The sequence below is a fragment of the Emys orbicularis genome, chromosome 8 (genome assembly GCF_028017835.1).
Source record: "Emys orbicularis isolate rEmyOrb1 chromosome 8, rEmyOrb1.hap1, whole genome shotgun sequence".
In the NCBI taxonomy this organism is placed as follows: domain Eukaryota; kingdom Metazoa; phylum Chordata; order Testudines; family Emydidae; genus Emys; species Emys orbicularis.
In genome coordinates this window covers 43,100,759-43,127,891 of record NC_088690.1, presented here as the reverse complement: position 1 = coordinate 43,127,891, position 27,133 = coordinate 43,100,759, and the positions used below count along the sequence as shown (strand labels likewise).

At 38.3% G+C, this 27,133-nt stretch overlaps 1 protein-coding gene across 2 annotated transcripts in view; it reads left to right on the top strand.

Annotated features, from left to right (window-relative positions):
* The window catches only part of VAV3 (vav guanine nucleotide exchange factor 3), a 238,636-nt gene extending 211,744 nt beyond the window's left edge, over positions 1–26,892 (top strand). The window contains exons 22-28 of one of the 2 annotated variants that reach the window (XM_065410114.1): positions 5,640–5,674; positions 7,827–7,943; positions 8,634–8,721; positions 14,530–14,659; positions 19,639–19,722; positions 24,741–24,892; positions 26,714–26,892. In XM_065410114.1, the coding sequence (XP_065266186.1) occupies positions 5,640–5,674; positions 7,827–7,943; positions 8,634–8,721; positions 14,530–14,659; positions 19,639–19,722; positions 24,741–24,892; positions 26,714–26,755 (648 nt within the window). In that variant the 3' untranslated portion in view covers positions 26,756–26,892. The remainder of the gene's footprint in view (positions 1–5,639; positions 5,675–7,826; positions 7,944–8,633; positions 8,722–14,529; positions 14,660–19,638; positions 19,723–24,740; positions 24,893–26,713) is intronic. The other variant, XM_065410115.1, reaches the window with a different exon arrangement.
* The last annotated feature ends 241 nt before the right edge of the window (positions 26,893–27,133 follow it).

Genomic DNA, 27,133 nt, shown 5'->3' with positions numbered 1-27,133 from the left:
TTTTACAGTGAGATGAAAATGCTGTGGTTTTAATCTGTTTCCCAGTCACTTTGAATTACAGAGAGAGATTATACCATAAATAGTGAGTTTAAAAAAACCCCTGTAAAAGTAAAAATAGAATAAAGAACAAACAAATGAATAAATAAACCCTCCAACCAGATCTTTCAACATACTTCTGTGTCCCTGTATGCTTTGACCTGCCTGTGTTTTGTGTTGAGGACAAATACTCTCAAAATACTAAAAACTGCAGCAGGATAACGATAAGAAAAATTAATTTACAGTATGTACTCCTAATTTTTTGTATGAGCATGTTAATATATTGTGCACTCCTTCATTGTGACTTTCCATAATACTTTGGATCAGATCACCATTGTGTTACTCCAGATTTAATGTAGTATAACTCCATTGAAATTAGTGGAGTTACATTGGTATTAAACCAGAATAATACAATGATTAAGGGGCTCCCTTGCTTTGCTGTAAACATGCTTTAACTTGATTCAGAACTAAATTCAACTCTATTAATAAATCTACTTTGATTACAACATTCAAGATGTCATCATGATGGTAATGTTATTAGGTAGAGTCACCTTTTAATGGATACAACAGTTTTGACACATTATGATAGGCCTTTAAGGTTTAGATCAAACCTTAGCTCCAAAATAAATCTCTACATTAGTAATACATCATAATATTGTTTAACAGCAGATCAACATATCTTTTACCATTTATAATTAGGGCTGTCGATTAATCGCAGTTAACTCACGTGATTAACTCAAAAAAATTAACTGCAGTTAAAAAAAAAATTGTGATTAATCGCACTGTTAAACAATAGAATACTAATTGAAATGTATTAAATATTTTTGGATGTTTTTCTACATTTTCACATATATTGATTTCCATTACAACACAGAATATAAAGTATACAGTGCTCACTTTATATTATTATTTTTAATTACAAATATTTGCACTGTAAAAATGATAAAATAAATATAATTTTTAAATTCACCTCATACAAGTACTGTAGTGCAATCTCTTTATTGTGAAAGTGTAACTTACAAATGTAGATTTTGTTGTTGTTCTATAACTGCACTCAAAAACAAAACAATGTAAAACTTTAGAGCCTACAAGACCACTCAGTCCTCCTCCTTGTTCAGCCAATTGCTAAGACAAACAAATGTATTTACATTTACGGGAGATACCGCTGACTGCTTCTTATTTACAATGTCACCTGAAAGTGAGAACAGGCATTCACTTAGCATTTTTGTAGCCGGCGTTGCAAGGTATTTACGTGCCAGATATACTAAACATTCATATGCCCCTTCATGCTTTGGCCACCATTCCAGAGGACGTGCTTCCATGCTGATGATGCTTGTTAAAAAAATTATTCATTAATTAAATTTGTGACTGAACACCTTGGGGGAGAATTGTATGTCTCCTGTTCTGTTTTACCTGCCATATATTTCATGTTATAGCTGTCTCAGATGATGACCCAGCACATTTTCGTTTTAAGAACACTTTCACAGCAGATTTGACAAAACGCAAAAAAAGTTCCAATGTGAGATTTCTAAGGATAGATACAGCACTCAACCCAAAGTTTAAGGATCTGAAGTGCCTTCCAAAATCTGAGAGGGACAAGGTGTGGAGCATGCTTTCAGATGTCTTAAAAGAGCAACACTCTGATGCGGAAACTACAGAACCCGAACCACCAAAAAAGAAAATGAACCTTCTGCTGGTGGCATCTGACTAAGATGATGAAAATTAACATGCATCGGTCCGCTCTGCTTTGGATCGTTATCGAGCAGAACCTGTTATCAGCATGTCTTCTGGAATGGTGGTTGAAACATGAAGGGACATATGAATCTTTAGCACATCTGGCACGTAAATATCTTGTGGCACTGGCTACCACAGAGCCATGTGAACGCCTGTTCTGACTTTCAGGTGACATTGTAAACAAGATGTGGCCAGCATCATCTCCTGCAAATTGTAACCAAACTTGTTTGTCTGAGCAATTGGCTGAAGTAGCACTAAGTGGGCTGTAGGTTCTAAAGTTTTACATTGTTTTATTTTTGAATGCAGTTATTTTTTGTACATAATCCTGCATTTGTAAGTTCAACTTTCATTATAAAGAGATTGCACTACAGTACTTGTATTAGGTGAATTGAAATATATTATTTCTTTTGTTTTTTACAGTGCAAATATTTGTAAGCAAAAATAAATAAAGTGAACACTGTATTCTGTGTTGTAATTGAAATCAATATATTTGAAAATGTAGAATCATCCAAAAATATTTAAATAAATGGTATTCTATGATTGTTTAACAGTGCGATTAATCTTTTTAATTGCTTGACAGCCCTATTTATAATCTCACAATCCTGTTCACAGAGATACTTATCATTCCATTGTTACTTTAAATTTAAGGCTATGTCTACACTATGCAGCTCTTAGCGACACGGCTGTGTCGCTACCGCTGTGCTGCTAAAAGGCGCGCAGTGTAGCCGCTGTTTGTCGGTTTTTGTCGTTCAGTTGCCAGTTTAGACATAGCCTTAGTCCTGTTAAACAGAGTGACAATGCAGATGCCTGATAAAGATAATATACTACTCATCAAAATGTTATGTAACAGAGCTTAAACTTTTTTTGTAACCCTATTACCATATTTTATTAAGCATAAAGGCTGTGGCAGTTTAGTGTCCCACAGTCATGCTGGATGGTGTTGGGTACAGTCAGCACATGCCTTGAGCTAGTGTCAATCATTGGAGCTGCCCTGTGGATTTAGAAACGCCACTCTAGGGCAGTACCTAAAATAAATACAGGGGGCTACTGTAAATACTGTGGAGACCATATTTATTTATCGGGCAAAATCAGCTCATTTTGAAAAAGTACCACCGTTGTTTAAAGTGGGAAACTCACATAGTTAAGGAAAAACTCTTCTGTTAAAGCTACCACCGCAACACAAAGATTACTTAGTGTCTAGTGACATAGCTTTCTGCTAAATTTAGAAATATACTATTAAGCAGAGGATTGAATGAAAATAACATGATTTTACAGTATGAATAAATATTATTCATGACATGTTAGCAACCAGAGGCATAAACTGACAAGAAAGATGAATTGATTCTTCACTGCTAACTTGGAAGGGGAAAATATAAACATCTTATTATGACAAACAATGCAGTTAAAGATACCGAAACAGCTATCAGATTTTTAACGTATTATAACTTGTACTATTATTAAGTGTTACAGTCTTTACAACCGGCCAATATAAAAATGCCCAGAAACAGCATAAAATACATATATCAAAAGGCTTTAGGAATGAATATTGAATGAAAAACTGCTGAGTTCCAGAATATCAAATTCCAGTCCCTTCTCAGCTATACCTATAAATGCTTTATTCTTATTGCAATATGCAGTATTTGTCAGCAGACATTTTTATACCATATGAATAGTATCAGAGTCTGTGTCTTTTGTTCAGTTTTCTCATTGCGGTTGCTTGGATTTTGATGTATAATACAGTGCAAGCCAACAGCTTCTAGTACAATGTTTGATAGTTTTCTTTTTTCTCTGCAATGGACAATCTTTATTTTACAACTCAACACACTCGGGGTTGAAAAGGATTAATGATTGCTGGTGTTCTAGCCGTCTGCAACCAAAATGACCTGCTATGATAGATGAGCCAAACCAATTTAGAATTTCAGATTCCATCCAATATAGGACTGTATGGGAGGGTAGTGGTCTTCCTAATTGCCACTACTGTCTTGCCACTGGTACACTCACATCAAGTAATTTGAACTACTTTCCAAACTTTATTCTAACAATACAAAACATTCAAAATGTAAAATTCTGTAGGCTAACATAATTATAGAAGTATCTTACATATAAAGACTGGCTTTATATACACTGGGCTTTTTCCTGACAGTTTTTGAGTGGAGCAGCTTCACTAATGATAGGAAGGTCGGAGTGCTAGCTGTCAGCATTTTTAACATTTAGACCGTCTCTCAGCCAGGTGGGAATGATGCCTGAGCTCTATCTACTACACCGATGGTAGCAACGGCCTAGCTGGTTTCATTCTGATATAATGCTGCTTTATTTTCCTAGTGCTTGTCAGAGGTTCGTGTAGGGATATGAGAGAATGTGTCACCAACTAAATCTCAGCCCATGTCTGTTGTAGCTAAGCTTTGATGCAATGGTGTTACAAATGGACAGTATACTTTTTGAATTTGTTTAGGCTGTCATGGCTTTGGAGTCCATTATAGATTCACAGCTGCTCTCCTTCTTGTTCTCTTACAACATGTACTGACATGTGGCTAGCAATAATTCCATTCCTGATCTCTTTGCATTTTACAAAAGCCTTCCATTGTTCTGGTTAACTCTTGCCCTCTCTCCCCCAATCTCTCTGCCTAGTCTAATTGCTTTTAACACCATCCTGGGTGGGAGATTTATTATCATACAAATAAATAGGTCACACTATTCTTAGAGCAGAACTCTTTAACATATTGACAACAAATTCACACTAGTGGCGCCTTTGTGCTTTGGGGAAAATACAGTTTTTGGTGATAATGTAATACAGATTGTCAGCATTAAAATCATAGATTCAGATGCATTCAAATAAGGTTAAGAGGCTGGTTATCTGTCCAAAGTACCTTTTACAAAAGCACTTAGGAGGAAAAATTGGCAATCACACAAAATGCCAAGGGCAGTAAGCAGGACTCTGTGAGCTCTGCAAAGGTCATTTCAGAACCTGAACCTTACAATTTGGATCACAAGGGTTGGAAGCAAATCAACACTATGCAGGTTGGGAAGTTCAAGCTAGCCAAACTTATGCCCTCCAAGAGGGTCTCAGGGGTTTTGGTATCTGTTGGTGGAGAGCATGGAAGTCAGCTGGGGAAATATTCATTCAATTCACATATTGTATATGCATATATATACTATCCTTTTTTGTATGTTTGATTTTAGTTTATTTGAAATTATTTGAAAATTAAATAAAGCAGGAACACATTTTGAAAGGATAACTATTTAAATTCAAGTTTAAGAGTAAAACTTGTGTCATGCAAATGTATTAATAAATTCATACAATACCTCAGAAATGTATGGATTATTCAGTTAACCATCTCAAGAGATTATATAACATGCCACCTAAGCTTTTACTTCAACTAAGAATAGTGCCTTTTCAAGGCAATCTAATTCAAAAAGCACTTAGTGAATTTAGTGTGCATCATTGTACATTCAGTTGCACACTTTAATGATGCATTGCAACAATATGCCCTATTAGATGAGCATTTTATGGATGAAATGAGAGTGGAGGCACTGCCAAAATCCACTTCAGATAGATTAAGAAAAAAAAGCAATATGGAATTTGTAGCACTTATCTGTCCAAAATTTAAAAAAAACTCCCCCAACAACAACAACAAAATACATTAGCTTAATATTCTGTCCTGTTTTCGGACCTATACGAGGTATTCACACTATTAATTTATTCTGAATAAAGTAGACTAATAGATGAAGAAATGTGATCGATCTGATTCTTATCCCCCCCGGTTTGATGTAGGGTATTTGGTCATTAGATCAGTGCTAACTAATTTGTGAGTCAATTAGAAAAATATTCTTTAAATAATCATATTCTATGATATCTTTTTACACCCTAGGTGCCTAAACCAGTAGACTACTCTTGCCAACCATGGTGAGTCCTGGACTAGTCCTATGAAAATCATGTTGAAATAGATAGCCATAGAGAGAAAACTGTGTTTATCACAATCTAATTTAAATTGCTTTAACCTTTCTTGGCTTCTGAAGAAGGTATTGTGTAGCAGTTTTGGAAAACAATACTGAATATGCACTGCCTAAAAGCATTTCTCATATAATAATGTGCTTAATGATTTTGACATTTTGTTTACAAGTCTATATATACACAGTCTGTATCCCAGAGGTCTCTAAAGTGGTATAAGAAAAAATCAGTACAACATGAATTATGCAAGAAGATCTTACATTTTAAGTGGCTAAACAAAATGAAGAAAGTGATATTTTGTTTTGTGAATAATTCTGCTCAAATTTTGTTAGACAGAAAAGCTATCTATTAAGTGATGTAAATGGACAATGTATCAACTCTACAACCACTGTCAAAGTGAATCATAATGTAGTGTAAACCCTCTGCTCTGGAGTGAATTTGACTTAAAAGGATTATAAATGCACAGTGACTGATTCTGTTTTTACAAATTTATTCCTGATTTATACTGGGTTGCAGTAAGTGAAATCAAAATCAGATCCACTGATCCAAACAAAAACTTAGCTTTCATAGACAGTGAATAAAATCCCAAAGGGGAAAAGTTGCTGTTTTTAATTTGATTCTAGCTTCAATTATGCTCCTTATAGTTTTGACAGAAGAAAGGACAAAAATAGCATTGTGTTCAAAAACTAAAGTTGAGGTTCTTTCAGGATAAAACTTTATTTTCTAAGCATTTGTAACTTAAACGTGGGAAATTGCCTTAGGCTGAAACTTGCCTTAAAAAGTCTCAGCCTGGGAGCTCATATTTTGTGATAATTTGAAGAACATCCTCTCTAATACTTTCTTTTAAAACTAAAAGTAGCCCCAAAGTTGAAATTTGAATTTTTTTGTGATATTTAAAGATTTTTTAATGATAGATTAAGTAGTGTAACTATATATACAACTGGATTAAGAATCTTAATGTAGTATAGTTATATGTATTCATTTTAAAAAATTGTGCACAGTACTGGTTCCAAATATTGACTGAAATTATTCTGCTTTTAAAAAGTAAAAATAAGCAATTGTTTCATTTTAATAAATGCACATTTTCCCCCACAGTTAAAAATGTAGGCCCCAATTCTGCAAGCAGATCTCTGCAGGCAGACCCTTATGGAATCTTTTGTCTCAACCATTTCAGACCTGGCCATAGTTTAGGGCTGAAGTAGATTTTGAATCTCATCTGTTGGGGTTTAGTCTGCACATTTACATTTTAGCCTTTAGAGTAAAATAAATAAATATGAATCAAATGAAATTATTTTTGTTTGTTTAAAAACAAAATTAGTGCATCAGTTGGCTGATTCTCCAGTCTCTTACACCAACTTCACCTGAAGTCAGTGGAGTTACACTAGTACAAGACTGGTATAACATAGTGTATATACAAAATATTTCAAATAAGTAAATTCCATCACCTGGTCCAGGCCACCGTTTAATTATATTTTCAGTATAGGCCCCCAGTTCAGCAAAGTATTTCAGTATGTGCTTAAGTGCTTTTGAAGTCAGTGGGGTTTAGGCACATGTTTAAGGTTTTGTCTACACTACCACTTTTGACGGTAAAACACACCCCTAAGTTTCACCAGCAAAATTGCTGGTCCCAACATAGCTAATGCCGCTCATTGGGGGTGGTTTAATTATGCCAGCAAGAGAGCTCTCTCCTGCCAGCAAAGAGCAGCTATGTGGGAGACCTTACAGCGGCACACTTGTAGTGGTAGAGCTGTGCTGCTGTAAGGTCCGTAGTGTAGACATAGCCTAAAAGTTAGCACATGCATAAGTGCTTTCCTAAACAGGGATGAACTTAATCTTGTGCTTCAGTGCTTTTCTGAATAGAAGCCATAGTCCTTTGTGCCCAAAAGTGGGAGAGCGTATTGCACATTTTACCATTACTTATAAATTTCTGTGTTTTTTATTATTTTCCATCACAATCTTGAAATACAGTTCATTTACCAGTAGCTTTTGATGTATCTTTCATTCACCATCTCATGTAAAATATTGGAACATTAAATTGTGTATTGGAAAGACCTACTGCACAGCTTCAAAGATGAGCATGACTAGTATTTATTTGCTTTCCCTACAGGTATGCAGGAGCAATGGAGAGGCTGCAAGCTGAGAGTGAACTTATTAACAGGGTAAATAGAACTTACTTGGTGCGACACAGGACCAAAGAGTCAGGAGAATACGCAATAAGCATTAAGTAAGTGGGACAAGCACTTTTACAGAAATAGATTTCCTGTTTTCATTATTGCCTAGGCAGATGTTTGTAATCAATAAATACAGAAAATCATGAATCTCATTGCAGCTTAGATAATCATCTAATATCCTGTCACTTAGTGCATAAAAATATCAGTTGCTAGAAAAGTAGTTCAGGCATAGGACAAAAAGTGTAAATCAGCATAGCGCCCCTGAAGTTAATGGAAAGATACCAGTTTACAGTGGCCTCTTGGATACTAACAGGCAATTGTTTAGTCCTGATTCAGCTCCTGTTGATGTTAAGGGGAGTCAGTTCAAGTCTTTAGTTTCTAGGACATTTCAGTAAAGAGTGTGTTAGCAAATACATTTCAGTAGAGTGTGTTCGTTCTATCAGCACAAATTACTAAGCGAGTCTTGTTTGTTTCTACATCGATCCTCAATATGAACTTGAAAGCAAGCAATATATGGGATCCCCTAATTAGAAGTAACTTTTTTTTCGGCATACAGGCTACATCTTCATTCATACACTAATAAATATATTTGGTTAATTAGATGTCAACTGTGTATTGGCATGGATATACATTTCGTCTTTAGAATTTATTCATGTAGTGTTTTTGAGGTATGCCCTCGGGTAATTATTGATCACCACTGATTAAAAACACATTTATATTAATAAGTTATTAATTGCCCACAGGTACAATAACGAAGTGAAACACATCAAGATTTTAACAAGAGATGGCTTTTTTCACATTGCAGAAAATAAGAAATTTAAAAGTTTAATGGTAAGTATTGATTAGGTTTTTTCAGTGTGCAATTCCCATGTAACTATTGCTGTTAAAGTGCATGGTGGTTCTCTAGATTTGCAGAAATGTGGTATGCAGAAATACTTTCAGGTTAGAATCATGTCCATCATTCCTTTATATATTTGTGATGTTCAGTCTTAGATGTCAGTGAAGATGGTGTTGGTGTATGCTTAAAAATATTTGTATGTAAAATTAGAGCCAGCTTGGGGCCCTTCAGTGATATGCTTGAGAGGGGAAGAAACCTGTACATGGTCAGCAACTGGTGAAGTCTCTGCATTCACCTGAGAGCAGAGATTACTCCCTGGTAGTATTCCTCTTCATGCTAACCGCCCCAAAAAGGGCAGGGAGTAGGCTGGACAATGACCCCTGCACATCTAATAAGCCTTAGATGTCAGGGGACATTGTCCTGCCTGTTCCCTGGCCTGTGCTAATAGGGACTATGCTACCCCAGAAGAGAAATTTTGTTTTTCTGTCACACATCAATATAGGCCAGTGCCTGTCGAGCACAGTCTGGTGCTCGGGTTGTCTCTACCCAAAGAGGTTTTTTTTATTGTTGCTACCACTGGTTCCGCTCTTGCCGTGTAAGTAGTAGTGTTGATAAGGCTCTAGGTGGTTTCTGGCATTTTCAGTTTTGTGTTGGCTAACCCTGTTGGGACCAGCTCTGTCTAACCCTGTTCAGAATGTCTGGTGTATATAGAATAAACGTTGTGTCTTATCTATCATGGCACTCTCAACACTGACAAACTGTTCAGCTTTCAGCTGAGGAGTTCCACAAGCTGTATAACCAGCGTTGTGTCCCTCTATAGCGTGGGTGGCCAAACTTACTGACCCTCTGAGCCGCATACTACAATCTTCAGAAGTTCAAGAGCCGAGGCGCATCTGCCAGGGCTTGGGGCTTCTGCCCCTCGGGAGGCACCTGCCAGGGCTCGGGGCTTCAGCCCCACTCTGCTGAAGCCCCGAAACCCAGCAGGCATGCCCCGCGGTGCTGAAACCCCAAGACCCTCCTCCCCATTAGGTAGAAGCCCCTATCTCACCACCCCACTGCAAGGCAGGGGTCCTGAGCTCTCCCCTCCCCCCTCTGCCCAAGTCTGGTAGGTAGAGAATAGAGGGGGTTGTGTTCTTTACCTGTAAAAGAGCTGCATGCAGCTTGCGAGCCCCAGTTTGGCCACTCCTTGTCTATAGCAAAGGGGGCATATCCAGAGAATGGACCTGTGACTGGAGTGCTGACATACTAAAGAAAACCTTAGCTGGAGTAATGGCCCATTGGGATCATTGTCACCCAGCCTAAGTAAAACAGCTGCTCTAATTTATGATGGGGGCCAAAGTGTTGTGGATTGGGGGAATGCAAAAGTGGTCCCTCCCACCACCTTCAGGTCCTACACCAAGCACAGCTGAGCCACGCTCAAGAATTGAGCCCAAGTCGTCATAATTGCCTTGTACAGTGTGTTTTCATTTTGTTACTGATTTAAAATGTTTCCCCAGAATCCTCTGGTAACAGGGAGAAAACCTTTTGAATCCTGAAATCTTCTTTGGACTATTTTCTCAATAAGAATCCTGACCCTTTATTTTGTTAATACTTATACATATAAGGAGTCTGAATGAAGTACCTCAAATGCATTTGTAAAATTTCACCAAGCAAGCTTTTGCTGGTATGGTGTTAAGGGAAGCTAGTTCAATATATTATATTTAGATCAATCAGTTAAATAACACTTACACTGCACCTTTTCTGCATACCGCTTCAAAGCATTCTACAAACAATATATTCAAATGAAGGATAATGCAAAGCAAGAATGGGGAGGGATGTTGCAAAACAAGACAGTCTTAAGACTTGATTTAAATTTAGCACATGAAAAAAAAGGGTTCCAGTCTTTAAAGCAAGAATATTCTGTGCGTGACAAGGAGTTAAACCAAGATCTACACTCAGTGTGATCCTATCTCAAGAAATCCTCATTTGAATGCAAGCAGCATAGACCCCATGGCAAGTACACTCCAAGCTGATTTCACAAACTGATGTGTGTCTTCACTTGGCAGTGAAGTTCTCTTAGAACAAGAGCAGTGTGCCCAGAGATCTCAGTTTTGATAACAAGAGAGCTCAGTAGAACTTGCAAATGCATGAGGGAAGGGGTAAACAAACATTTCAGTAGTCCATTTGGGAAATGATGAAAGGGGTATCAATATCTTGTCAAGACATCTCATCTGGAGTCAGATCCTGCAGAATTTCCTTAGGTGATGGTGAGACAGTTTTACAGTGTGTTTGATACAGATCTCAAAAGAACGCTGCAAATCAGAAATAACTACAGGATTGCCAGCTTCGAAAGCAAAAGAATGGAGCTCCCATCAAAGGCGACAAACAGGGAAGATAACAGAAACCTATGCTGAAAAGGCCCATCAGTAGCAGTTTGGCCTTGTTAACATTCAGTTTGAAAAAGTTGCTTGATTCCCTAACCGTAGTATTATAAAGTATGCCATGCAATGGTAGAACAGACTGGTGGATCTATGTGAGCACCATTGGCATGTGCCATAGACCAATTACTTTGCTGTAGAGACCAAGAACATCATCAATACTGTCCAGAAGAAGCAAGTAAATCCAGTACAAACTTAGTTTTTAGAGTGGATCTATGAGTGGTAGGGAAAACCAAATCAGCTATCATGAGAGCCCAAAGCAATGACCTGCAATGGCACTGTATATTTCTTTTAAGGTAATAAACAAAAGTAGGAGCTCTCCAACCCTGCTTTTTATTTATCAAATATACTGTGAAAACTATGGCTGTCATGTGGAGAACTTAGGGTGCCTGGCTATAACATGTAAGAATCCAGTAATATAGGGCCAGATCCTCAGCCTGTGTACTCGTATCTCAATTGACTTCAGTGAAGCCTGGTTTACATTGGCTGAGGATATGACCATTCATCTCTCTCTAGACTTGTCACAGTAGATGTGTATATCAAATGTTTAAAGTCATCATTTTTCAAATCATTTTGGTGTAAATAATGAACACAAACAAAAGTTTTAAAACAGTGGTTCTCAAACTTTTGTACTGGTGACCCCTTTCACATAGCAAGCCTCTGAGTGCGACCCCCCCTTATAAATTAAAAACACTTTTAAATATATTTAACATCATTATAAATGCAGGAGGCAAAGCGGGGTTTGAGGTGGAGGCTGACAGCTCGCGACCCCCCAGGTAATAACCTCGTGACCCCCTGAGGGGTCCCGACCCCCAGTTTGAGTATTCCTGTTTTAAAAGTACACCTCTACCTCGATATAACGCTGTCCTCGGGAGCCAAAAAATCTTACTGTGTTATAGGTGAAACCGTATTATATTGAACTTGCTTTGATCCACCGGAGTGCGCAGCCCTGCCCCCCCAGAGCACTGCTTTACCGCGTTATATCCGAATTCGTGTTCTATCGGGTCGCGTTATATCGAGGTAGCGGTGTAGTTGATATCCTGTGATCCTGACGTAAAATTTTGCTAGGCACGGGGCCATTTCACTGATTTGTCAGTTAATAAAATCTGTCTTGTTATAGCAATAGACTTACTGTCTTAACCAAACATCATCAACTCCTCCCAACTAATCTGTACCAGGTTACACACCATTCATTTTGGTGTTCCATATACCAGGGAATCCATTTCCGAATGCTGCCTACAAACCACCCTTTCTAGTGCCTGTTGCCTTGGTAATTTGAATGCTTGGGTACTCACTGATTATTTGTGAAAGCCACTTGCAATGCTGACATTGTAGCATGCCTGCTGTGTTAATGTAAGATAACGGAATCCCAAATATTTCTTTTTGTTCCTGGCTTTTCTGTTTACTTGTAGTGCCTGGAGGTCAGTGATTGTGAACTACTAAAAGCAGGTGTGGATTTTACTTTTGGTTTAGACTCTGCCTTTGAGCCAGCTACTGAGACGTACAACACTGTACAACATGGGACTGAAGAGCTCCAAAATTCAGTTCAGAAGTTTACCAATAAGACTGTTTTCATGAACTTACACTTAGTGCACTAGATCTTGGCTAAATAATTTAAGGGTCATTTTATTCATTGGAATTAATTTATTGCATGGACCACTTTAGATTTTTGTAGGAGAGCCTAGGCTGGTTTTGGGGAGGCTTGTTTGTAAATCAGAATGAAATTATTGCTTTTTCCTTATTTGCACTGAAGCTTGGCCTGATTGATTTTGTTTTTGGAAACTTAAACATGGCAGAACAAAATGGGATTATTGAATGAATTGGTGACGGGAGTTAAGTGTTTACAATAAATGAATTACTGTATTTGATTTTGAAAAACGAAATGCCATGCTTGAAGGAACAGAATAATTAACTGAAGTGTGTTTGCTTTGATTTTCCTACCCAACGTTTACCCTCATTCCTTACTCTGTAGAGAAACTCTGTACTGAACTTATTCACGTAAATCTGTTGATCCAATCCATAGACTGGCTCATTCAAATCTAAGGACTTGTCTACACAGTAATGTGCACTGCAGGGGTATGATTTCTAAATCACACTAACGTGTCGCTCATTTATTGGTCTCCGTAGACCCTGCTGGTGTGCATTAAATGTTCACTAGTGTGCTTTCACAAACATACATTAAAGTGCAGTAGGGAACATCTTATGCACACCAGCAGGGTCTACATGGACCACTTAATGCACAGTATGTTTGTGTGCTTTAAATATCACAGACCCATTCTGCACATTGCCCCACCACGCAGACAAGCCTTAAGAGTTGCATACTAGATTTGAATACTGCATAGAAATATCATGAGTTCTTACTGTTTGGAGGTGTTCCTTCATATTTACAATGAGAACTGTATTGTATTGTACCTCCTTAGCTTTCATATTCTATTTTGGCAAATAATTTATGAAACATATGGAAAATTCTCAGATTGGATCCATGGAGAATGTGAAAAGCTGTGTACTCTGGACTTATTCCTGATGCCATCTGATACAATGCACATTATCTTATGAAATCACCTTGAAACCTTTACGTGGTCCATATACCTGAGGAGAAAGCACCTGTTGATTATAAGGCTCACACTGTTATCTGGTGTCTGTGTTTCAGAAAAAGATTTGTGGATGATCATTATTTATCACTGTAGTAAAAAGCTGAGAAAGTAAAGATAGGTACAGTGAGTAGTTAGCAAGCTGCTGACCTCCCCTTTTACCTTTGTTCCATAAGGAAAATATTAATTAATCAACCTGATTGAAAGGGGTAAATACTCCTTTCAAACAGAGAAGTGCAATTTTTTCTCCTATAAATTTGAATCAAAGCATTAGTAACTCAAGGACAACAAACTAAATAGAAGGCAGTGATACAAATAGGGTGTTGAGCTCATCTATGCAGGGAGTAGGTATTTTAGGTAACATGGCTTTATGTATATTTACTGTGCAGTTATCCATTACAAATAGAGTTGGGTGGAAGTTTTTCAGCAACTAATAATCTCACCAAAAACGCATTTTTCAGGGCACCGAAACTGTTCGTGAATCTAGGTAAAATTCAGCAAAAAGTTTAATCTGCAAAAAAGATTTTTAAAATGTCAAAACAACATTTTGAAAATAAAATGCCAGTTTGACCCAAGTGAAATATTTCCATTTCTTGAATGAAACCAAATGCAATTATTTTCAGGGTGTTTTTTGTTTTGTTTTGTGTTTGGCCCTGAACTGAAAAATCAATTATTTGCTCAGCTCTAATGATAAGATCACCAGGATAAGAAAACTATCATTAACTGTATATCTTACTGTTGAAAAGAATGCAAATTAAATTTCCAGTAATGTTTTATTCCCTCTTGCTCAAAGGAACTTGTAGAGTACTACAAGCACCACTCTCTCAAAGAAGGTTTCCGAAGTTTGGATACGACTCTTCAGGTTCCATACAAGGAATCTGAAAATTCAGATGAACAAAGGAGTAATAAAGCAAGCAGTAACTGTGAGTATGATCATTTTACATATTATTTGCTGTTATTTTAACACTAAAAGCATAATGATATTTATATAAACATCTTCATTTTGCATTTTTGACATGTAACTAATTAATATGGTAATGCGTTCAGCTAGGATTTTTCTACAGCTAAGCATAATCAGATCTGCCAACAGGTTTATGAACATGTCTGGTGAGACTTCCTTGCTGCCAAACTTAAAATCAGGTTAGTGTTCAAAAATCTATTAGAAATGCACGTGAGAGATTTAATTTGGAGGCTGCCTAGTTTTTGCAGATGTTTACATAGGCGGCACTGTTTTCAGTTACATGCATAAATAAGTAACCATTTCTAATCTTGTACTGAGATTTAAATAGATCAGTCATCTAATATAACTGCATTTTTGTAAATTAGGGTTTCAGTAAAGACACACACACAGTTTTTCAAGTAATATGTCATTTGTTGAATCATCTCATTTGTTTTTTTTATACCTGTCTTTTAAGGCCTAATTTGCAAGCCTGTACAACATTTCTAAAAGAGTTTTCAAAATACATACCATATAAATACCTGTTAAAAGACTTTGTATTTTTGGAGTAAATAGCTACAATATGTGTCAAGTATCAGAGGGGTAGCCGTGTTAGTCTGAATCTGTAAAAAGCAACAGAGGGTCCTGTGGCACCTTTAAGACTAACAGAAGTATTGGAGCATAAGCTTTCGTGGGTGAATGCCCACTTCATCAGACGTAAAGCTTATGCTCCAATACTTCTGTTAGTCTTAAAGGTGCCACAGGACCCTCTGTTGCTTTTTACAATATGTGTAATATTGGTCTTATGAACATGTAACATGTTCCATTTTAAAGGAAAGTCTATAAAATTGTTATTGCCTTTTTAGAAGTTCAATGCTATTTAAAACAACTGTTATGTGGTCTGTTGAAAATATTTAATTTTTCCCTGAAAGAATATTAGACTTCACAGCATTTCAGGCAGTGGCTTTATCTTTGCATTGCACCAGATAAGAAGAAGAATATAAAAAATAATGATGGCTTCAACAATATGAAGACTGCTGTGAATGAGGATACAGTCAAGCCCAGTGTCTTGTGGCAATGATTCTGACTATTCCATCATTTTCACTTCCTAGATTTCTTCTTGGATTTTCACTTGTTTAGCTATACTCCATGGACATGCATATATAATTTCCAAGAGACTTTCTCATTTTTATTTGGTAAAACAGGAGCATTAGGGGAATTTTAGGACACATTATTTTCAGAGTATTTTTCATCCATTTTCATTGTTTTTCTTTGTTTCTTCCTATCATCCTGTTTCCTCTTTTCTTTCTTCTCTTGTTTTCTTTCATTGTTTCCCCTGGGTGTATACAGTACAATTAAACACCTGTGGCTGGCCTGTGTCAGCGGACTTGGGCTCGGGCTATGGGGCTGTAAAATTTCAGTGTAGACGTTCAGGCTTGGGCTGAAACCTGAGCTCTGGGACCCACCCACTTCCCCAAGCCCAAACATCTACAGTGCAATTTTATAGCCGGGTGAGCCTGAGTCAGCTGATATGGGCCAGCCACAGGTGTTTAAATGTAGTGTAGACAAACCCTATGAGTTTTTTGAGTTTTCTCCCTCCTATTGTATCCCATGTTCTCTCAGGACTTCACGTCTGTTCCTAGTTATTCTCTGTCCTTGTCTCTTTTCAAATGATCTTTTCCCCCCATTATCCTATCTCCCTTCCTTTCCCCATCCCTCTCAATCTCTATGCTCTTTTCTCCTCACCCCTACCTGGCATGGAGTGCCAGTGCAGTGACTAGCATGAGGAGTGTACCTGCCTGCCTTACCTTTGTGTTTATTTTGGTTATTCTCCGAGAGGAGCAGAAAGGAAGCACTGCCTCTTCTTATTAGACCAGCTGATAGGAGGGAGGCATCTGTATCACATGTAAGAGTATTAACATATAGGAGAAATATCACAACTGTTGCAAATTCCTGCAGGATACAAGATTTTATATAGTGCATATTCCACTTCCTTCACTGCACTCCAGAAAAAAAAATCTGCATTACAGGAGTTCAAAAGGGATTATATGGAAGAACAAGAGAAATGAATGTGGGGCACTTTCCACTTAAGAGGTTTGGCAGGCTTGGCTTTGTGCTATGTTGAAATTCGAACATTTTTCCACTACATTTGCTGGTGGAAGCTGGAAAATTTCCCTCCGAGGCCAAATTGATGAAAAGTCTCTCAATTCTCAGATTCCCGGTGTAAAACCTAATATATTACCACAGTGCTAAAAACAAAACCCAGATTGTTTGATCCTGGATGACACTTTGGTTAATGGATTTGAAGGTTGTTATAAATCTGATTGAGCTTTTCCTTCTGGACACTCCAGACTTTAGTGCTGGACCCAAACCGTGAGTCTAGTGTTCTCTTGAGGCTCAGCAGAGTTTAGGCATTGTTTCTGACTTTGGGCCGCTAGGCACACACTCCAGATACAGACACCATATCTTGGCAGGCTCTGAAAATAGCTCCAGCTGTCCCAAGCCTCACCAGTAGCTGTTGCATGCTCTCAGAGTTCCACTGAAGCTGATTTACTGTTTCCCTTTTTGGGGACTATGTGACAGTGTAAGCAAGTAACACACAGACTCTGCAAAGGAATTTCTAAACGAACACACTTTATTCTTAGACAGCACAAATGGTACAGATGATGGAAAAACAACAAAACCTGCACACAAAACTCGACCTCACTTTCCTCGCCTCTCCCACAGTCCTTTGGGATTTGGTCAGTGACTTTTCTGGGGTCCAGGATTTTCCTCGCCCTGTTCTCCCCCTGCACAGCCTTGTCTGCCGCTCTCTCTCGCTCTCTCCCTTTCTATTGAATCAAGCCGTTTTTTCTGAAGTTGCAGTCCCCTTTATTAGGTGATCACTAGGAGCTGCTTCAAGTCCCTTTCTCAGGTGATCCACTGCTTGTTTACAAGGCCACTGGAGAAAAAGGGTTTCTCTGCCCCTCTCAAATATTGTTGGCAGATTATCTGCAACTCATGCGTTTAGTTTTACTGCTGCCCTGTTAGTTTTCACCAAGTTGGCATTACCCTCATAGTTAGGGTATGTGAACCCTGCAATGTTTGATCTGCAAAGCAGTTAGAGAATTTGTACCCTGGAATTTTGTTAGCAGGGATTGCAACTTGGAAGCAAACTAGCTGCTGCAGATTTTTTGGACATTTGAGTTGAATTCACTTCATTCCCCAAGGGAATCTTCACTCAGCCAGTTCCTCTCTGACCACCTCCTGCTCTCCTTTGAAGGCATCTCGTATAAGAAGGGATAGCTGTTGAGAGGGAGTCTGAATGGCAAACCTCCTTCCCCTCAGTTTGTCAGTTTTCCAGCTGGATGCATAACCTGAGCCCATGTTCACCAGATTTTCACAAGCACAGGCTGAGGCAATTAAATATGTCAAGCTTCCAACTTCAATCTGAGATTGAGTGGAGGTTTGAGAGAGACATTTTTCACTGCTCTGCTCATATGAACACCTGTTTAGCAGAGAGAGACATTTCTGACTTGGAGCATTTTTTAGAAATTTAGGAAGCTCTACTACAGACATTGCAAAAGTCCATCAAGTACTAATGCCAAATGTTTTGAGAAATCCAAAGGCAGCTTCAAATCACCTAATTGTCTAAGATGATAGGAAAAAGGGTTTTATTTTAAAGGTTTTATTTATTTCCCCTTTGAAGGTCAGAATATTAAATGGCTGTTAGGTTCTCCTGTAATTTTTTGATATGACTTTCAATACAATTTCCATATTATTTCTTAGAATTTCAGGCAAAGGGTGATTTGAAAGCTGGCCTGCTTGTGTCACAGTTCTCTCAATACTTAGTTGTTAGGACTGAATTATCATTTCATTCCTAAAATTAAGTTGACTTTTCACTTACTTAAGAAAATTGTCCAGTGGTTCTTTTTAAACTCCCAATGTCCCAGGACTTGTCTCCTCTTTTTAGATGTTCATTGCACACTTTCAGTAGGCATGAGGATACCTCGTCAGCTATCAAATATGTCAAGACATCTAGATGTACTTGACTTTTTTCTTAAGATGAATGTAAACAAACAAAGATGGGTTTTGGTGCTGTGGTATGTTCTTTGGTCCCAATTTTCATTTCAGACTGCTTCTGCATGCACAATGATTGCACCCACAAAAATGGGCATGTACTCTTTTGCGGGTAGAAAACATACTGTCACCCAAAGGAGAGCAATTGGGTGACCAGCAACCTGATTACTATAAATGTGTTGGAGATTTAATTAGTGTATCCTTAATCCTTTGATTACCTGAGGATACATTACATTTATCCATCAAAGCAGGGGCTAGCATACTGGCTGCACAAGTTTAAGTTCCTGAGCCAAATTCTGCCTTTTGTGTGTGCTCAGAACTTCCATTGAACTGAATGTGAGTATTATATATGGATCCAAAACATCATTTAGTCCTTAAAGGATACGAAACGTGCACCTAATTCCCATTGATGTTAAGTTATCAGAGTAGACTGCTGTGATCCCTACATGCATGGTGTGAGGTCCAGTTTAACAAGGTACTTAAGAACATGCCTAAGTTAAGCATGTGAATAATCCTATGAATACCAATGGCAATACTTATGTACTTGAACTTAGACACATGCTTAAGAACTTGTCTGAGTCAGGGCCAAAAGCATTTTAAAATGTACAGGTATTAAGAAAAGAAACCACTTTATTTGTAAGAAAAAACAGTTTAAAATTCTTTTCTGCCAAACCCAAAATGGATTTATTTTTTATTTTTTGTTTTTGAAAAATGTAATTGTGAAAAATTAAATCATAGATCTACATTTTCCACTTTTCACAGTCAATTTCTTTCCAGACTTCCTCAGTGAGGAACCGTAGTTTCCTTATTACCAATGACTTACATAATAGAAATACTAATATTTAAATATTTTGCCAATATTTCAACCTTCTTTTGCTTCTCTCTTTTTCTCTTTCTTTCTCTAAGCCCCCTCTTTGTTCTGTGGGTTTTCTTTTGTAACTCCTCCAGACTACAGCTTTGTTCCCCCTTCCTCCACTCCTTTCTGGTCAGGTACTGCTTACCGCTTTTATATTTCTTCTAAATTTGCTTCTGTTTGCAAATTCTTTCTGTGTGCAGCCAACTAGGGAAGGGACGAATCTACTTTTTCATTTCTTGACTAAATGCAGAATAGCACCTAATGCTATACCCTGAAGACTGACTCCAAATCTCAGTAACTGGTTAACATGATAAGCTATAAAGACAAGGTAATCAGAGGATAGAAAATTGTTATTCTTGCAGTCCAATAAAATCAAACTCTTGTAAAATTAACTTTTAAAAGTATACATGACTATAAGCAGAATTTGAATAGCCACAGCAGATCTCAAATGGCCCCTAGTTCACCATTCAGTAGTGGAATCCTATAGCAAGTATTATATTTTTAATTGATGTATTCATACAAATGTGCATACCTGAAAATTGCACTGTTCATGAATGAATCAAGTATTCGTCCCATCTCTACAGCAAACCATATTGTGGCAGCGTCGTAAAATGCCGTTGCTAGAGTTCTGTTGTAGCAAATGTTAGATTTTGCACTACCATTGTTTCAGTTAATTTTACTCATCTGTTTTTCAAATGTACTCACGTTTTCTTTATTCTCTTTTAACCTTCTCTTGCTTTGAAAACATGAAAACATAAAAACATTTTGAACTAACAGACTGTATAAAAAAATTGAAATTTACAGCCATGCTAATCTCAATTCCAATCACATTATGGCAAACTTGCACTCCATTAATAAACACCAGTAAGTAAGGATGCTGTCGTGACTTTTAAGCCACAGTTATGGTGGGGCTGCACCACTTTGCACCCAGTAATTTTGCCTGTGGCAGGCAAAAAGTCTCTGAGAACCCTGAAGGAGCATACACAACAGCAACTGCTACCCCCTCTAAAAGAGTGCAGCATTTGCTCTCCTTATGCTGGTTCACTTCCACTTATAGAGGGTGGATTATCTGGCCTAGGTAGCACAAGGTTTTGGAATGGAGGTTGGCCCCCCTTCTACCCTTGTGCATAGCACTAGTCCCAACAGAGCCCTTTATGTTGGTAATTAGTAAGGATTAACTGCACTCTGTCTCCTCCACAAAAAGAAATCCTGACAATATCTGATGTAAAGCATGTCTTTGTAACAATTACACAACAGCAACGGGGTGTCAGGTAGTGTTAGGTAATCTAATCATGTCGGCTTGGATGGCATTTCATATTCTGGCAGATACCGTGTGTGACTCTTTGCATTATTTATAAAATCATTTCTTTTTAAGACCCCAAAAGAGTCTTCATTAAATTCACAACTAAATGATATAAATGGAAAATATGATCCCAAAATATTATGGGTGGGGTTTTCAAAAGCACCTTCAATGTTGGCTTATCTCTGCTCCCTCTGGAAGTCAGTGGTAAAATTCTCATTGATGCCAGTGAGAGCAGAATTAAGCCAGCAATGTGTGAGCACTTTTGAAAATCCTCTCCATGCTTGCATACTGGCGAGAACTGATGTTCAGTTTCGTAAAATTAAACAAGTGTACATTGCTTCAAGACCCACAGAACCCACTAGCCAAAAACAACCCTGTATGGGGATAAAGTCATAAGTTAAGAGAAATACATAGTGTGAGATCAAACTGGTTACAGTGTGTATTAATGAGAAATTGACCTGAATGGAAGCAAAGGCAGAAATCTGACACAGACCAAAGTGTCCTAGTTCTCTGGGGCTACAAGAATTAGTGAGTCTTCTCAGGGTATGTCTATAGTGCAATTAAATACCCGGGGCTGGCTTGTGTCAGCTGACTAGAGCTTGCGAGGCTGTAAAATTGTGCTGTAGATGTTCAAGCTCAGCCTGGAGTGCAGGCTCTGGGACCCTCCTAACTTGCAGGGTCCTAGAGCTCGCGCTCCAGCCCGAGCCCAAACGTCTACACTGCAACTAAACAGCTCCTTAGCCCGAGCCCCACGAGCCTGAGTCAGCTGGCATGGGGCAGCTGCGGGTTTTTAATTGCACTGTAGACATAGCCTCTTTCCTCTTTAAAATCTCCCCTACTGCTTGTTTCAGTTCTTTCTTTTCTTATTTCTCTGATCCTCTCTTCCCTATCTCCAGATTCCATCCTTCTCCTCTTACTTCTTTCTCACTTTCCCCTGTGCTCCTCACTTTGAAAAGGGTTTGAAATATTCCCCTCCTTTCCTCCAATTCTGCCCCCTTTCCCCCAATATTTTACTGCCCACTATTCCCTGCATTTCTCCTCTCCTTAGTTCTTTTCCTCCCTCAGTTCCCCTTTCCCCTTGTTCTCTTCTTTCTTATCTACTTCCTTTTGTTCCTCCCCCACATCTCCCCCAATGTACCTTGTCCCTTTGACCTCTCCCGAGTCCTATCCTCTTTCTAGAGTCCAGAGCGGCTCTCTGCTTCCCCTCCCCCAATCATTTACTAGTCCTTATAACCCCCAAATCAATGATCCCCTTCCCCAAATAGTTACTGCTATTGCCATCCACCAATATACTGACCCCAAAATCAGTAAGTGCTGCTAGTGCCCTCTTCCCCCACAAAATGTCAGTTACTGCCTCTGCTGCACCCCTTCTCCTGCAAAATCAGTTCCTGCCCCATCACCACTTTTTCCTGCTGCCCAGTATGGTATTTGACATAATATTGATGTAAATAGGCAAATAGTCATGGCATTTGACTTGCTAGAGAGTAAGTAGTATATTTTTATTATAATATACTGTGCATGATTGTCTATATTCTTCAGCATCTTCATATTGTGCACATAAACAATATATCAAGCTGCTGATTCTCTTCTATATAACATATTTATATCCTATAGGCATATTCTCAGTGACTGTTCTCAGTGGTACCAGATGACAGAATAAGGAGTAATGGTCTCAAGTTGCAGTGGGGGAGGTTTAGGTTGGATATTAGGAAAAACTTTTTCACTAGGAGGGTGGTGAAGCACTGGAATGGGTTACCTACGGATGTGGTAGAATCTCCTTCCTTAGAGGTTGTTAAGGTCAGGCTTGACAAAGCCCTGGCTGGGATGATTTAGTTGGGATTAGGTCCTGCTTTGAGCAGGGGGTTGGACTAGATGACCTCCTGAGGTCCCTTCCAACCCTGATATTCTATGATTCTAAATACTAACGCTGAGTGTAAAGTTATAGTACACTATGATGTTGTGGAAAAATAAGGTCATAATTCATTTTCAGACATGATTTGACTTTAGGTATTTCAGTTTTAATCATTGATGTGCGCACAGTTGTAATGATTTGAATGCACGGTATCTATTATGCAAAAGTTGCTGTTCAGATGAGGTCACAATAAATATCAAATAAAAGTATATGCAGCAAGGCTATCAATTAAGTAGTTGATTTTGTCGTAGCTGTTTAGATTTTCTAGTTTATATGCCGTGATTCGTATTTCCCTGATTTTAAATCAAAGAAGGCAGCTTGCTCTGATTCTTTACTGTTAAATTTTGATTACATTTTCAAAACTAGAATGTTAATAGCAATTCCTAAAACTCTTTGGGAAACTCTAGTAATAATGTGCTTGCTCTCTTGTTCTCTGAATTATGACAAAGAGAATGGTTTTGATGATTCCTCCAACTCACGGTTGTTGGCCATACTCCAAATACACCCAGGATTTTTTCAGTAGGGATTTTAGTGTGTACATCTCCCTAGCTCCCTTTGTAAGGAGCTAGTCAGAACTAATGGGAGTCCATTTCTATCTACAGCAGCTGTTTACTCATGGAACCAGTTGCAAAGGGAGATTGCCTTTATTGAAAAACACTGTTTGGATGCCTCTTTGCATACCTTAGGCTTCCACCTTTGCCAGTTGCTGGTCTAACCTCTGAATCTAATGTATTAGCCAGTGTATATTTTTTCTAATATACCCAAATTATAGGTCTCACCCTGCAAGGTGCTGAGAACTTTTACCTCCTAATGGGAAATGACAGTCCTCAGCAGCTTACAGGATTGGATTCTATAAGACTTCATAAAAGGATTATCAGTTTGCTACAATTAAAGCCATTTTTGAATTGGACATATTAGAGACATGCAGTTTTTGCACTTGTATCATTCAGAAATGTTTGAAGTCATTTTTATATCAGTTTAAAAGATTTAAGCCCCAGTTCAGCAAGGTATTTTAAGTCGGTGCATCACTGTAAACCTTTAAGTGTTGATTTTGTTGGGTCACCTCACATGCTTAGACTTATGCTAATACTTAGGTACTTTGCTGAATTAAGGCATTTTTGCTTTGTGGTGAAATTTTGTGAGCCAGGTTCAACTGATCATTTTTGATGTTTGATTTACAGTGTAATCCCCAGAAAAATGGTGGTTTACATGATCCAGTGGCCATACAACAGATAACTCACACTGTAGAAATGCATTTCTTTTTTTCTGTTAGTTGGAAGGAGTTGGTCTACAGCAGCAGTTCTCAAACGGTGGGTCGGGACCCCAAAGTGGGTCATGACCTCATTTTAATGGGGTCATCAGGGCTGGCTTAGACTTGCCCAAACTGTAGAAATGCATTTCCGTTTTGCTGTTAGTTGGAAGGAGTTGGTCTACAGCCTTATATGGATAGTATTTAACTTGGATTGCTTCTCTGAAGGAATAGCACCATAATCTATTTATTTTGCCGCATTAGGGGTTTAAAGTTATATCAACAATAAATGCCAATAATCTGTTTGGAAACAAATTAGTGACCTGAAAAATACGTTGATGTGTGTACTTTGCAGTAAGTTTTATTATAAACTACAAAGGTATAATAAATTTTACAGTATTTTTGAATCCTTGGGAAAAATTTTGATTTAGTGGCATTTACATTCAAGCTCATGTAATGTTTTTTCTATTCCCCCCCCCCCCCAACCACATAAAATCCTCCAACCTTGTGTTGAGCCTTTAAAGAAGGCTTCTTGATTTCTTTGGGTGGTTACTTTCACATTTACATAAAATTATTGCCAGTTTATTTTGTAATGGAATCATTGCTATACATTTTACAGTATTGACTTAATTGATTAGTCTGCAATTAACAGATCATAATAACATTGATTTCCTGTGTTCAATTTCAGTGCTAAGTCCAAAAGCAATAGGCATAGCCATTGCCCGGTATGACTTCTGTGCAAGAGACATGAGAGAACTGTCCTTACTGAAAGGTGATGTGGTAAAAATTTACACAAAGATGAGTGCTAATGGCTGGTGGAGAGGTGAAGTAAATGGAAGGGTAGGTTTTTCTTTTATTTGGCATAATTTTGTGCTAATCTCATTGATAAGGCTTTTAAATGGAGTCTTCAGACATCATAAACCTTTTTCACATATTTTCTCTCACAGCATATCTGACACATCATCAGCTCTGTTTCAGACAATCCAGACAGTATGCTTGATCACCTTTCCCAGAGTCTAAATGAACTAGGGTCATGGATGAGCACTAACTGGCTGATGTCCAGAGTGGATAAGACTGTTTGGTGGGGGAAGTAGCAGAGGTTATAACCCTTAGCAGCAAAACATCAGGGTCTTGTTGGATCCCTGGTTGCTTCTTGGTGTCCAGCTAGCAGCAAAGGCAAGGAGTGTATTTTACTATCTTTCCTTTTGGATGTGCATTTCACCACTGCCTTCCATACCTTTGTCAGCATAAGACTGGATTGCTGCAATAGGATTTACATGAGGCTACACCTGAAGAGCACTCAGAAACTTCAGCTAGTACAAAATGTGGCAAGAGCCTTACGTAGCAGTGATTTTTAGAGGGAGCACGTTACGTCTGTGCTCGGAGATTTGTGCAGGTTGCTGGTAGTTCCCAGATACAATTCAAAGTGTTAGTTTTGTCATAGAAGCCCTAAATGGTTTCCATCTCTACCTTAGGTTGCTACCACTCTGCTCATGTAATACCTCTGCAGTGGAGATAAATTGAGGTACTCAAGGTCATGGTTTAAATGGGCTGGTTTAAACCACATCCATCCATGGTTTAAATTGGTAAGGGAGGGTGGATGTGGGTTGGATGGTGGTTGGAAGTGAAAGTTAGTCCTGTGGGATAGGGTGGGAAGAATGCTGGGATTTTGTGTTTTACATTATTTGAAGGGTTTTTTATTTTGTACATGTGCCTAGAGCATGAGACAGGCACATTTTAAAAAAGAAATAAGCATATAGTTTGGAAGCAATATAGAAACCTAAACTATTTTTGATGGTCCTGTGTACTGTGTGAAATAAGTTGAAGATCTCATTCCAGGTGTTAATGGACAGACAGCCACATCCTAAAGAAAAACATTAGGAACTGGCATTCTGTTTGACAGTCTCAGCAAGATGGGCTTTGGGACTTGAGTTCTCTTCTTTCTCTAGAGATAGTTCATCCAGAACAGGGTACATTGACAGGTCAGCATGAAGTAGCCTGCCCTTGTGTTGCACTCTGCTATAGATATAGGACTTCACTCTCCAAGGTTAATGGTCTGGTTTCTTTCATGAGCAATACAATAACTTAGTAACAATGCAGTATAAATGAAAAACTTCGGGCTCTGCCCTGCAATTCTTTCTCATTTAAAACGACTCCTGACTCCATTGAGACTTGAGTGCATGTAAGGACAAGAAAATCAGTTCCTATTTAATTTAGGCGAATAATGGTAATGGGGACTTGTGAGCCTGATGGTAGCTTTGCAGAATACTTAGATGTCCTTCACCTCCAAAGGGGGAAATAGCAGCTGCCTGCCTCTTGTAAAACTCCTTGTTTCTGCTTTTACTCTTCTTCTTCTTCCACGTTTTAGTGCTTTGGGGCACAGTCACAGCTAGTCGGTTAGTTCTGATCTTCCAAAAATAGGTTTTAATGTCCAGTGCTGCAATTTCCAAATCATGGGATCAATAATTTGCATCACTTGGTTGAGAGGTGTTATTCTAACTAAGTGCTGTAGCAGCACAATCAAGTTTATCTTTATAATTTTGTGTCCTCTTGTTACTAAACAGAACCATTATAGTTTTTGCCTAGGCAGGCCTTTCAAAGAACTGTCCCGTGTCATTAGCATCTTATCTATTATTTTTCTTCTGCTTTTGCCTTTTTTAGGTGGGCTGGTTTCCATCAACCTATGTTGAAGAAGATGAATGAATTGAACACTTACTATGCACTGTTGACCAGAAATTTCAGGGACTGTGGAATACAACAATCTGCAAAGCATTATTAGTCTTGTTAAGTATTTCAAAAGCAGCATTTTCTGTCTGTCCAAACCCTCCAGTTTTATTGTTGGAATTTCTACAGAAGTTTGTGCTGACAGATTAATGGTTTGCCCAGAGCTATGCAAGAAACAGTCTGCCAGTTTGCCATCATCGGGGACCAGTATAAAGCCCAAACCTCACCTTCCCAGACGATCCTTGCAAAACAGATTTCTTTATGCTGCTTTTCATGCGGTGGTACACAGCGAATGCTACCTATTGGTAAATGTTTAATACATCTTTTTTTTCTAGTAGCTAACATCTGTGATGGTAG